At 43.3% G+C, this 13,356-nt stretch overlaps 1 protein-coding gene across 1 annotated transcript; it reads left to right on the forward strand.

Annotated features, from left to right (window-relative positions):
- The first annotated feature begins 1,428 nt into the window (after positions 1–1,428).
- RNF223 (ring finger protein 223) lies at positions 1,429–13,356 on the forward strand. The gene is made up of 4 exons (XM_063417334.1): positions 1,429–2,328; positions 7,587–7,682; positions 10,032–10,206; positions 10,489–13,356. Exons 2-4 carry the CDS (start codon positions 7,631–7,633, stop codon positions 11,177–11,179), a joined length of 918 nt encoding a protein of 305 aa, XP_063273404.1. The 5' UTR covers positions 1,429–2,328; positions 7,587–7,630; the 3' UTR covers positions 11,180–13,356.

The following is a 13,356-nucleotide window of genomic DNA, read 5'->3' on the forward strand; positions in this document are numbered from 1 at the left end:
AATTTGAAATTTAAAATCCTCATTTTCCATCCCGCTCCTCGCTGGATGATTTTCCTCGATAAATTGAGGGAAAAAAAAGAAAAAAGGGAATTCAAAACTTTCATTTTTCCATCCCGCTCCTCTCTGGATGAATTTCCCTCAATAAATTGATAAAGAAAAGGAGGGGAGGGAATTTAAAATTTTCAAATTTAATGAGGATGGGGTTGGTGCTGGTGGCTCCAGGCAGGGATTTCCTGCAGGATCCCATTTAATTGGAATAACTCCGGTTCAAATATTGACATTTTCTATCGTTAAATGGAAATATTGACATTTTCTATCGTTAAATGGAATTATTGACATTTTCCATCACTCTTATCAGTTTTTATTCAGCTGCAGGAGCCAGCACGGGCTGGCTTCTCCTGATAATTCCCTCATTATAATAATTATAATTAATAATTTATTAATTATTAATAATAATCAATAAATTATTAATAATAAAATTTATAAATTCAACAATAATTTATAAATTATTGTTAATATTAATATATAATAATTAAAATATTTATAATTTTAGCAATAATTTCTCTCCTTTTCCAGCTGGAAATCATGGGAGGGTTTGGATCATCTCCTTCCAACCTGGCCCTGGACACTTCTAAGGGAAAGAGGGATAAATGATGGAAAATTTTTTAAAAAAATGGAAAAATAGAATTTTTCAGGCTGGAAAAGAAGGCTCAATAATGGAAATTGATGGAAAATGACTGAAAATTTTTTAAACCCCTCAAAAATAGAATTTCTCAGGCTGAAAAAGAGGGATAAATGATGGAAATTAATGGGAAATGACAGAAAATTTTAAAAAATCCTTCAAAAAATAGAATTTCCCAGGCTGGGGAGGAGGGATAAATGATGGAAATTGCTGAAAAATGCCAGAAAATTTTAAAAACCCCTCAAAAAATAGAATTTCCCAGGTTGGGGAGGAGGGATAAATGATGGAAATTAATGAAAAATGCCAGGAAAAATTTAAAAAACCCCTCAAAAACCAGAATTTCTCAGGCTGGAAAAGAGGGATAAATGATGGAAATTGCTGAAAAATACCAGGAAATCTTAAAAAACCCCCCAAAACTTGAATTTCCCAGGCTGGGGAGGAGGGATAAATGATGGAAATTGCTGAAAAATGCCAGGAAATTTTAAAATCCCCTCAAAAAAATAGAATTTCTCAGGCTGGAAAAGAAGGCTCAATGATAGAAATTGATGGAAAATGATAGAAAATTTTTTAAAAACCCCTCAAAACTGGAATTTCCCAGGCGGGAGAGGAGGGATAAATGATGGAAATTGCTGAAAAATGCCAGAAAATTTTAAAAACCCCTCAAAAAATAGAATTTCCCAGGCTGGGGATGAGGGATAAATGATGGAAATTAATGAAAAATGCCAGGAAAAATTTAAAAACCCCTCAAAACTGGAATTTCCCAGGCCGGCCAGGAGCGCTCCCTGTTTCCCGTGTCCCTTATCAGGAGCATTCCAGGCTGTTTGTCCCGAGCCGGGCGTGACTCACGGGATGGGGCCGGGCAGGTGGAGCAGGAAAAGTCACCTGGGCAGGAAGGGACAAAACACACCTGGGAAAAGTCACCTGCGCAGGAAGGGACAAAACACACCTGGGAAAAGTCACCTGCGCAGGAAGGGACAAAACACACCTGGGAAAAGTCACCTGCGCAGGAAGGGACAAAACACACCTGGGAAAAGTCACCTGCGCAGGAAGGGACAAAACACACCTGGGAAAAGTCACCTGGGCAGGAAGGGACAAAACACACCTGGGAAAAGTCACCTGGGCAGGAAGGGACAAAACACACCTGGGAAAAGTCACCTGGGCAGGAAGGGACAAAACACACCTGGGAAAAGTCACCTGGGCAGGAAGGGACAAAACACACCTGGGCTGCCCCGCGCCGCTGCTCCTCCTCCTCCTCCTCCTCCTCCTCCTCCTCCTCCTCCTCCTCCTCCTCCTTCTTCTTCTCCTCCCGCTCCCGGAAAATCCCCGCAGCTCCCGCCTGGAATTCCGGGGCGCCGAACCCCCGGGTGGAATTTGTGGAAATTTCTGGAGGATTTCTGGAGGATTTCTGGAGGATTTCTGGAGATTTCTGGAGGATTTCTGGACATTTCTGGAGGATTTCTGGAGATCTCTGGAGGATTTCTGGAGGATTTCTGGACATTTCTGGACATTTCTGGAGGATTTCTGGAGATCTCTGGAGGATTTCTGGAGAGGAGCCGGGGTCCCGCAGAGCTGGAGATGGTTTTTTTGATGGTTTTGGTGGTTTCAATGGTTTCGATGGTTTTGTCCTTCTAACAACACCTGAGCAGGTATGGAAGGGTCTGTCCGGGATCTGCCCCGGCTGGGAGGGAAAAATTCCACATGGGGGTGGTTGGAAGTGGGAATGGTGGAACTGGGATCCCTGGAACTGGGATCCCTGGAACTGGGATCACTGGAATTGGGATCACTGGAACAGGGATTGTTGGAACTGGGATCACTGGAACTGGGATCACTGGAATAAGGATTGTTGGAACTGGGATCACTGGAACTGGGATCACTGGACAGGGACTGTTGGAACTGGGATCACTGGAACTGGGATCACTGGAATAAGGATTGTTGGAACTGGGATCACTGGAACTGGGATCACTGGACAGGGACTGTTGGAACTGGGATCACTGGAACTGGGATTACTGGAATAAGGATTGTTGGAACTGGGATCAGTGGAACTGGGATCACTGGAACTGGGATCACTGGAATAAGGATTGTTGGAACTGGGATCACTGGAACTGGGATCACTGGAATAAGGATTGTTGGAACTGGGATCACTGGAACTGGGATCACTGGAATAAGGATTGTTGGAACTGGGATCAGTGGAACTGGGATCACTGGAACTGGGATCCCTGGAATAAGGATTGTTGGAACTGGGATCAGTGGGACAGGGATCTCTGGATTTGGGATCCAGAGACTGGGAACAGGGATTGTTGGAATTGAGATCTCTGGAACTGGGATTGTTCAAACTGGGACCACTGGAACAGCGATCTCTGGAACTGGGATCACTGGAATAAGGATCTCTGGAACTGGGATCCCTGGACAGGGATTGTTGGAACTGGGATCTCTGGAACTGGGATTGTTGGAATTGGGATCATTGGAATAGGGATTGTTCTAACTGGGATCACTGGTATTGGGATTGTTGGAACTGGGATTGTTGGAACTGGGGTCACTGGAACTGGGATCACTGGGATGGGGATAGTTGGAACTGGGATCTCTGGAACAGGGATTGTTCAAACTGGGATCACTGGAATTGGGATTACTGGAACTGGGATCCCTGGAACTGGAATCTCTGGAATTGAGATCTCTGGAACTGAGATTACTGGAACAGGGACCACTGGAACTGGGATCCCTGGAACTGGGATTACTGGAACTGGGATCTCTGGAACTGGGATTACTGGAACTGGGATCCCTGGAACTGGGATCCCTGGAACGGGAATCTCTGGAACAGAGATTGTTCAAACTGGGATCCCTGGAACTGGGATTACTGGAACTGGGATTGTTCAAACTGGGATCCCTGGAACTGGGATTACTGGAACTGGGATTGTTCAAACTGGGATCCCTGGAACTGGGATTGTTCAAACTGGGATCCCTGGAACTGGGATTGTTCAAACTGGGATCCCTGGAACTGGGATTGTTCAAACTGGGATCCCTGGAACTGGGATTACTGGAACAGGACGAGCCCTGATCCTAAATCCCACCCTGTGGCCCCTCTCTGGTTTTGTGGTGTGAAGAATTCCCAGAATTTACCAAAAGTCTGGAATTCCTCCCTTGGTGCCGCCCTCCTGGACGGTCCCGTTGTTTCCAGATGTTCCTGAAGCTTCTGGAAAATCCCAGTTAAATCCCTGGAAAATCCCAGTTAAATCCCTGGAAAATCCCAGTTAAATCCCTGGAAGATCCCAGTTAAATCCCTGGAAAATCCCAGTTAAAAGCTGGGAAAAGGAGAGGAGGAGCTACCTCCTAAACTTCAAATAATTCCATTAAAAAGACGCAGAAGGGGAAGGGTGAGAATCCCACGGGGATTAAAAACGCCTCAGTTTAATCCCAAATCCCCTGATCCACAGAACCCCAAAATCCAAAACACCAGACAAAAATAAATAGAATAAAATGATAAAAATAAGTGGAATCTCCATTTATTAAATATGAGAATTTCTGTCATGCCCCAATCGTATTTAGCAAATGGGAAACGTGGGGGGAAAATTGGAAATTTTGGTTTTAAAGGCAAATTTAAAAGCAGGATTTTAAAAGTTTCTAAAAGCAGATTTTTAAAAGTTTCTAAAAGTAATTTTTTTTTTTTGATTAAAAAGCAAAATTTAGGGGGAAACTTTTGAGTTTGCTCTGGGGATAACGTGGGGGGAAAATTGGAAATTTTGGTTTTAAAGGCAAATTTAAAAGCAGGATTTTAAAAGTTTCTAAAAGCAGATTTTTAAAAGTTTCTAAAAGCAAATTTTTTTTTTTTATTTAAAAGCAAAATTTAGGGGGAAACTTTTGAGTTTGCTCTGGGGATAACATGGGGGAAAATTGGAAATTTTGGTTTTAAAAGCAAATTTAAAAGCAGGATTTTAAAAGTTTCTAAAAGCAGATTTTTAAAAGTTTCTAAAAGCAAATTTTTTTTTGATTTAAAAGCAAAATTTAGGGGGAAACTTTTGAGTTTGCTCTGGGGAACTGGAGCTGACGTAGCCCAGACCAGTAAAAACTTCCTGCGAGCAGCTGAAATGTGAAAATTTCATAATTCAAAGGTTGTGAAATGAGAGCCTGAACAAGGCGAGGCTTCTCCCTTTCCCAGCTTCCCTTGGCTGCTCAGAATTCCTGAAAATTCCCAAAAAAACCGCCCAGGAAATGCAAAAAAAAAACCCAAAAAAACCCAAAAAAAAAAAAAAAGAGGATTTAGGGGATGGAGTTCTGCAAAAGGGAAGATTTAATTAAAAAAAAGGAAGAAAAAAGGAGGAAAAGAAAAAAAAAAGGAGGGAAAGAAAAAGAAAAAAAGAAGGAAAAGAAAAAAAAAACTCCCTCAGGTTTTCCTCACCTTTGGGCTTGGATTTGTGATTTATCAGCATCTGTAACCAGGAAAAAAAAATCAAAAAAAAATTAAAATCTACGAAAACTGGCTAAAAAAACACCAAAATTTAACCCGAGGAGAAGCTGCACCCTGAAAAAAATAAAAAGAAAAAAAGAAAAAAAAAGAAAATAAAAATAAAATAAAATAAAATAAAATAAAATAAAATAAAATAATAATAATAATAATAATAATAATAATAATAATAATAATAATAATAATAATATAAAAATAAAAATAAAAATAAAAATAAAAATAAAAATAAAATCAGTTTAATTCAATTTAAACGCAGAGAAGCACAAAAAGAGAAATTCTGAAGGGTGGCGGTTTCATCCTTAAAAAATGAGGATTTATTTTATTGCCCCTCTTCATAGACCCTGGGGATTATTTGGTGTTTCTGGGCGCCGAAATGAAGATTTAAATGCGATTTAAATGCGATTTAAATGCGATTTAAATGCGAATTAAATGCGATTTAAATGCGATTTAAATGCGATATAAATGCGATTTAAATGCGATTTAAATGTGATTTAAATGCGATTTAAATGCGATTTAAATGTGATTTAAATGCGATTTAAAGGTGCGGGTGCAGGGCTGTGATTACAGCGAGGGAGGAGCCCTGACACAGCCCCAAAAAATGTTCCCGGGAAATGCAGCGGGCACGGGCGTCACCAGGAATTTCCTGCTGCTGCTTTCGGGGCCAGGAGCTGAAATTTGGCTCTGGATTCAAGGGTTGACTGAAAAAAACCAAATTTTGGGGGATTCCTAAAGGGATAAAAGGGCCAGGAGCTGAAATTTGGCTCTGTGTGCAGGGTTTGTCTGAAAAAACCCAAATTTTGGGGGAATTCCAAGAGGGATAAAAGGGACAGGAGCTGAAATTTAGCTCTGGGTGCAGATGTTGCCTGAAAAAAATCAAATTTTTGGTGATTCCTAAAGGGATAAAAGGGACAGGAGCTGAAATTTGGCTCTGGGTGCAGGGTTTGTCTGAAATAACCCAAATTTTACTGTGGTGTTGCCTGAAAAAAAACAAATTTTGGGGGATTCCTAAAGGGATAAAAGGGCCCAGGAGTTGTTTGTAACCCAATTTTTTTGGGGACTGGGGCTGCTGAACTCCCAGACAGGAGCTGAAATTTGGCTCTGGGTGCAGGGTTTGTCTGAAATAATCCAAATTTTGCTGTGGTGTTGCCTGAAAAAAAATCCAAATTTTGGGGGATTCCAAAAGGGATAAAAGGGCCAGGAGATGTTTGTAACTGGATTTTTTGGGGGGATTTGGTCTCCTGAAATCCCAGACAGGAGCTGAAATTTGGGTCTGGATTCAAGGGTTGACTAAAAAATCCCAAATTTTGGGTGAATCTGAGAGGGGTAAAAGGGACAGGAGCTGAAATTTGGCTCTGGGTCCAGGATTTGTCTGAAATAATCCAAATTTTGCTGTGGTGTTGCCTGAAAAAAAATCGCAAATTTTGGGGGATTCTGAGAGGGATAAAAGGGACAGGAGCTGAAATTTGCCTCTGGATTCAGGTGGATCTGCAGGTGTTGCCTGAAAAAAAACAAATTTTTGGTGATTCCTAAAGGTATAAAAGGGACAGGAGCTGAAATTTGGCTCTGGGTGCAGGGTTTGTCTGAAATAATCCAAATTTTGCTGTGGTGTTGCCTGAAAAAAACCAAATTTTCGGTGATTCCAAGGGGTTTGAAAGGACAGGAGCTGAAATTTTTCTCTGGATTCAGGTGTTGCCTGAAAAAAAACAAATTTTGGGGGATTCCGAGGGGTTTGGAGGGCCAGGAGTTGTTTGTAACCCGATTTTTTTTGGGATTTGGTCTCCTGAAATCCCAGACAGGAGTTGAAATTCGGCTCTGTGTGCAGGGTTTGTCTGAAATAACCCAAATTTTGTGGTGATTCCAAGGGGTTTGAAGGGACAGGAGCTGAAATTCAGCTCTGGAGTCAGGTGGAGCTGCAGATGTTGCCTGAAAAAAATCCCAAAATTTGGGGAATTCCTAAAGGGATAAAAGGGACAGGAGCTGAAATTTGGCTCTGGGTCCAGGATTTGTCTGAAAAAAAACCAAATTTTGTGGTGATTCCAAGGGGTTTGAAGGGCCAGGAGCTGAAATTTGGCTGTGGCTGCAGGGTTTGCCTGAAATGACCCAAATTTGGGGCGATTCCGAGGGGTTTGGAGTTTTTTATCCCCCGAATTTCGGGGTTTGGGGGCTCTGGCCCCGCTCCTTCCCCACCAGGATCCAGCTCAGAATTCCCCCAGCGCTGCCTCCAAGGCCATTTCCTCCTCCAGACCCACAATTCCACAATTTACCAGGAAAAAATAAATCCAAACTCCATTTCCTCATTTCCCTCCCCCTTCCCTGGAATTCCGGCACCCTTGGGTGACCCTGGGCAGCTCCCGGGCGCCCAAATCTCCACCCACCCCTCCTAAAAAACACAAAAATCTTCATTTTTTCCCCTTTATCTCCCCACTGAAAAGTGTTTTTTGCTCTTAGGCCCGGCTTATGGTCCATAATTCTCCCAGAATTAAAGATTTTTTATGGAATCCTCTGCTCTGCTCCCAGCTCGGGTGCCGGGGAGCACCACGTGGGGTAGGTCTGACCTGCTGGGGTTTGCTTATTTTTATTTTTTCCTGCCCCAAAAAAGGGAGGAATTTCGGTGGGAAAGGTTCCCTGGGGATCTCTGAGGGTTCCTCGCTTCTCCTCGTGACTTTTGGGGCAAAATAGAGAATAAAAAGCAGGTGTTGCCTGAAATAATCCAAATTTTGGGGGGTTCTGAGGGGTTTGAAGGGCCCAGGAGTTGTTTTTAATCCAAATTTTTGGGATTGAGGGTCCTGAACTCCCAGACAGGAGCTCAGAATTTGGCTCTGGATGCAGGATTTGTCTGAAATAATCCAAATTTTGGGTGATTCTGAGAGGGATAAAAGGGACAGGAGCTGAAATTCGGCTCTGGCTGCAGGTGTTACCTAAAATAATCCAAATTTTGGATGATTCCAAGAAGGAAGAAGGGACAGGAGCTGAAATTTGGGTCTGGATACAGGATTTGCCTGAAATAATCCAAATTTTGGGTGATTCTGAGAGGGATAAAAGGGACAGGAGCTGAAATTTGGCTCTGGGTGCAGGTGTTACCTAAAATAATCCAAATTTTGGGTGATTCCGAGGGGTTTGAAGGGCCAGGAGTTGTTTGTAACCCGAATTTTTGGGATTGGGCCGTGCATTTATTGAGGGGCCTTCAGCTCCATTTAGGGCAGGCAAAACCCACCCAGGAGGGGTCCGAGGTTTTCACTTTGATCAGTTTGGTTCATTTGCATATAAATTCTCCAATTAAGCTTCAGGTAATGAAGGAATTTCCCCCCCTGCTCATTTTTATTTCCATTTCTCGGGTCCTGACTCCCAGCACGGACAGGAATTGTTTTGCCTGAAAAAAAAATTTGGTTTTCTTTTATTTTCTTATTTTCTCACCCAAAAGCAGCACCAGCTCCGGGTGGGGTTTGGAGTTCTGCAGTAAAAATCTGCAGGATTAGAAATAGGTGGGAAATGGAAAATCTGGAATGGAAAATCGGGTCTGAGGTCACCTCCCAAAATTCCAGAAGGTTCCCTGGGCCCGTCCCGCATTGGTTCCTTCAAGGGGTTGAACCCAGGGCTGGCGCAGGTTTTGAAAAGAAAATAATAAAAGAAAATAGTAAAATTAAAAAATTAAAAAAAAAAAAAAATTAAAAAAAAAAAAAAAAGAAAATAGTAAAAAAAAAAAAAAAATAGTAAAATAAAAAAATTAAAAAAAAAAAGAAAATAATAAAAGAAAATACTAAAAGAAAATAATAAAAGAAAATAATAATAATAAAAAAGGAAATACTAAAAGAAAATAGTAAAAGAAAATAGTAAAAGAAAATAGTAAAATTAAAAAATTAAAAAAAAAAAGAAAATAATAAAAGAAAATACTAAAAGAAAATAGTAAAAGAAAAAAATTTTAAAAAATAATAAAAGAAAATAGTAAAAGAAAATAATAAAAGAAAATACTAAAAGAAAATAATAAAAGAAAATAGTAAAAGAAAAAAATAAAAAAGAAAATAATAAAAGAAAATAATAAAAATAAATCATAAAATAGTAAAAGAAAATAGTAAAAGAAAATAATAAAAGAGAATACAGTAAAATAAAATACAATAAAAGAAAAGAAAAATAGCAAAATAAGAAAATAAAATACAAAAATAAAAGAAAATACTAAAAGAAAATAATGAAAAAATAATAATAAAACATAAAATAAATAAAATAAAATAAAAATATAAAATAAAATAGAAATAAAGAAAATAATGCAAGAAAATAATACAATAGTAAAATAAAATAAATAACTAAAAATAGTATAAAATAAAAGAATAAAATAATAAAATTAGGGAATAAAATCAAGGAAATAAATAAAAGAGTAAAATAATAAAAGAAAATGGTAAAATAAAGAATAAAAGAGTAAAGTAATAAAAGTAAATGATAAAATAATAAAATTGCATAGGAATGGAAAATAAGAAAATAAAGAAAAAATGAAAATAAAGTAAAATAAAAAATTTAAAAATTAAAAATTTAAAAATTTTAAAAATAAAAAATAATGAAAAATAATGAAAAATAATGAAAAATAATGAAAAATAATGAAAAATAATGAAAAATAATGAAAGAATAGAATAGAATAGAATAGAGTAGAGTAGAATAGAGTAGAATAGAATAGAATAGAATAGAATAGAATAGAATAGAATAGAATAGAATAGAATAGAATAGAATAGAATAGAGTAGAATAAAATAAAATAAAATAAAATAAAATAAAATAAAATAAAATAAAATAAAATAAAATAAAATAAAATAAAATAAAACAAAACAAAATAAAATAAAATAAAATAAAATAAAATAAAATAAAATAAAATAAAATAAAACAAATCCTGTTCTCTTCTTCCCTTGCAGACTCTCGCAGGGCTCAGTTCCTCTCGGGGCGCTCGGCCATGTCGTGCTTCCCGCAGCTGTGGCGCTCCAGAACCCCGGAGTCCCCCACCAGCCCGGTGGCCCCGGCGGAGCCCGCGGCGAGCCCGGTGAGCCCGGTGAGCCCGGTGAGCCCGGCGAGCCCGGCATCCCCGGCGGAGCCCGTGGCGAGCCCGGTGAGCCCGGCGAGCCCGGTGGGTCTGGCGAGCCCGGTGAGCCCGGTGAGTGCAGTGAGCCCGGTGACCGCGGTGAGCCCGGTGACCGCGGTGAGCCCGGTGACCGCGGTGAGCCCGGTGACCGCGGTGAGCCCGGTGACCGCGGTGAGCCCGGTGACCGCGGTGAGCCCGGTGACCGCGGTGAGCCCGGTGACCGCGGTGAGCCCGGTGAGCCCGCTGAGCCCTCTGAGCCCTCTGAGCCCGCTGGCGCTGCCCTCGCCGGGCAGGAAGGGCCGCGCGTCCCCCGGGGGCTCCCCGGGCTGCGCCAGCCCCGCCTCGCCCAAGCCGGCGTCGCCGGTGGAGTGCTCCATCTGCTTCAACACCTACGACAACACCTTCAAGACGCCCAAGCTGCTGCAGTGCTCGCACGTGTTCTGCCTGGAGTGCGTGGCGAGGCTGAGCGCGGCGCTGCCGCCCGGCCAGCCCGAGCAGCCGCTGCTGCCGTGCCCGTTCTGCCGCCAGCTCACCAGCATCCCCCGGCAGGGCCCGCCCGGCCTGCGCACCAGCCGCGAGCTGCTGGCCACGCTGCCGCCCGAGCTGCAGCGCGAGAGGCCGCTGTGGATGGACGGCACCAAGCTGTGCTGCCGCCGCGCCTCGGACGACGCCGAGAACCCCGAGTCGTGCATCTCCATCGACGTGGCCATGAGCAAGCCCGAGAGCGCCGAGGCGGCGGCGCCGGAGGGGTTGGCGGCGCGGCTGTCGCGGTGCGAGCTGTGCGACGACTGGAAGCGCGTGGTGCTGCTGTCGGCGCTGGTCATCATCATCTTCTGCATCATCCTGTGGCCCGTGCAGTGCGCGCTCAAAACCGGCAACCTGCGCTGCTTCACGCGGACTGCGGCCGTCAGCAGGCCAGACCTGCTGCCACCCAAGGCCACCACGGCGGCGGTGGCGGCTGTCACACGGCCGCCCTTCCAGTAGTGACAGAGCTGGTGGATGTGCTCGGCTCTGTGGGGATGAGGGACAGGACCTGTCCTGGCAGGATTTGGGACAAAATCCCCTTTCTAGAGCTCCTGGATGTGCTCAGGGATGGGAACAGGGACAGGACCTGTCCTGACACGACTTGGGACAAAATTCCTTTTCTAGCAGTGCCAGAGCCTCTGGATTTGCTCAGCTCCATGGGGACAAGGAACAGGACCTGCTTTCCTGATGGAATTTGGGACAAAATCCCCATTCCAGCGGTGCCAGAGCCTCTGGATCTGCTCAGCTCCATGGGGATGAGGGACAGGACCTTCTGTCCTAACAGGATTTGGGACAAAATCCCCATTCCAGGGGTGCCAGGACTCCTGGATGTACCCAGGGATGGGAACAGGGACAGGACCTGCTGCCCTGACAGGATTTGGGACAAAATCCCCATTCCGGTGGCACCAGGAGCCTCTGGACCTGCTCAGCTCCACGGGGACAGGGACAGGACACAAACGCCCTCTCCTGGATCTGCTCAGCTCCATCCCCAGGGCAGAGATCCAAGCGGGACCTGCCGCATTCCTGGGATTCCTGGCAGGCCCCAAAACCCCCTCCCCGCACCGCGAGGTCTCCGTTTCTTGGGATTTCTGCTTTTTATGGGAAGCAGCAGAAATTTGACCTTTGAAATTTGGGGTCGTCCTGGGTTTGTCCTTTGCCCTTCCAATCCAAAATGTTCTCGATTTGTGTAACACTCACCTGACTCCTCCTTATCCCAATTTCTGGATTTCTGCCTTTGATGGGAAGCAATTTCTTGGGATTTCTGGCTTTTATGGGAAGCAGCATAAATTTGACACCTGGGTTTGTCCAAGATCTCTCATTTTGCCTTTCAAATCCAAAGGAGACCGATGGAATCGTCCTTCCCAGTCCTTGCACTGGTGGCACTGGTCCGTCCCTGTGGGATGTTCAGCCCACCTGGAAACGTTTTTATCAAACCTGGAAACGTTTTTATCAAACCTGGAAACGTTTTTATCAAACCTGGAATCATTTTTATCAAACCCCATCCTGCTCCAGGCTGATTTTCCATGGATTTCCAGCAGGGAAATCTGTAGGATGTAAAAAATCGGTTGGAAAATGCTGCGGAGGGGATAAAAAAGAGACAAAAGAGGGAAAAGTGGAGATCCCAAGAGCTGAAACCACTCCCTGGCCACAGAGGAGGGGAAGGAAAGACACCAAAGTCCTGCAAAACCTCAGGATTGGGCTTGGGATTCATGGAAAACTGAATTTAGGAGACACAGGAGCCCCTCTGCTTCACCCCGCTCTGCCCAGCAAACAGCACCAGAAATAAACAGGATTTTCCTTTATTCCAGGAGAGAAAAAAGATTGAAAAAAAATGAAAAAAAAAGAAGCACCAGGCCCCTTACAAACCTCTTTAATCGTTTCCAAACTTTATTTCTGGGTGATTTGACGAAAAGACACGAGTTAGTAATGGTTATATCATGCTGCTCCTCGAGTGCGCATCGCCCTTCGGAATTCACCCTCTGCACCGACACCTCAGGGGGTTTAAATTAAAAAAAAAACAAAAAAAAAGCCCCAAAATAATCAAATCTGGAAGAAAAAAAAAAAACCCAACCTCAGTGTGTCCTTTTTTGTGGGTTTTTTTCCCCCCTGTGGTATAAATGTTATTAAAAATAAAGCCCGGGTGAAGTGCTAAGGGCGCTGCTGGAAATTCCAAATGCTCCCCCATGAGGACACCAAATCCTGGTTTAAGGCATTTCCAAGCCCCAGCAAAAGCAGGATGAGTTTTTATTTCTATTTTTAGTTCAGTTGTTGGGTTGTTCTTGGTGATTTTTTCTTTTTTTTTTGCTGTTTCTTCGTTCCTGAAAAGCGACAACTTCCCCGTCCCTCTGGAGCTGGAACATCCAAGCCCAGCTGGGAAATCCCATTCCCAAAATACGGATTGGGGCACCCCCAGATCCCTCCCTCCCATCCCAGCCCAGCGTTTCCCACCAGGAATCCCAACCTGGACCCAGCAGCCGCTAAAAAATGGGAATTTTGGCACCCACGGAACCCCCCCCGGCCACAGCAGAGCCCTCGTCCCACGCAGGGCACAGCCCCCCATGGAATACTGAACCCCGGATTTTCCACAGGAAATGTCACAGTTTGGGAATATTTATTTTTTTTTTTTTTAAATCAAA

This window comes from Prinia subflava, chromosome 21 (assembly GCF_021018805.1).
Source record: "Prinia subflava isolate CZ2003 ecotype Zambia chromosome 21, Cam_Psub_1.2, whole genome shotgun sequence".
NCBI lineage: Eukaryota > Metazoa > Chordata > Aves > Passeriformes > Cisticolidae > Prinia > Prinia subflava.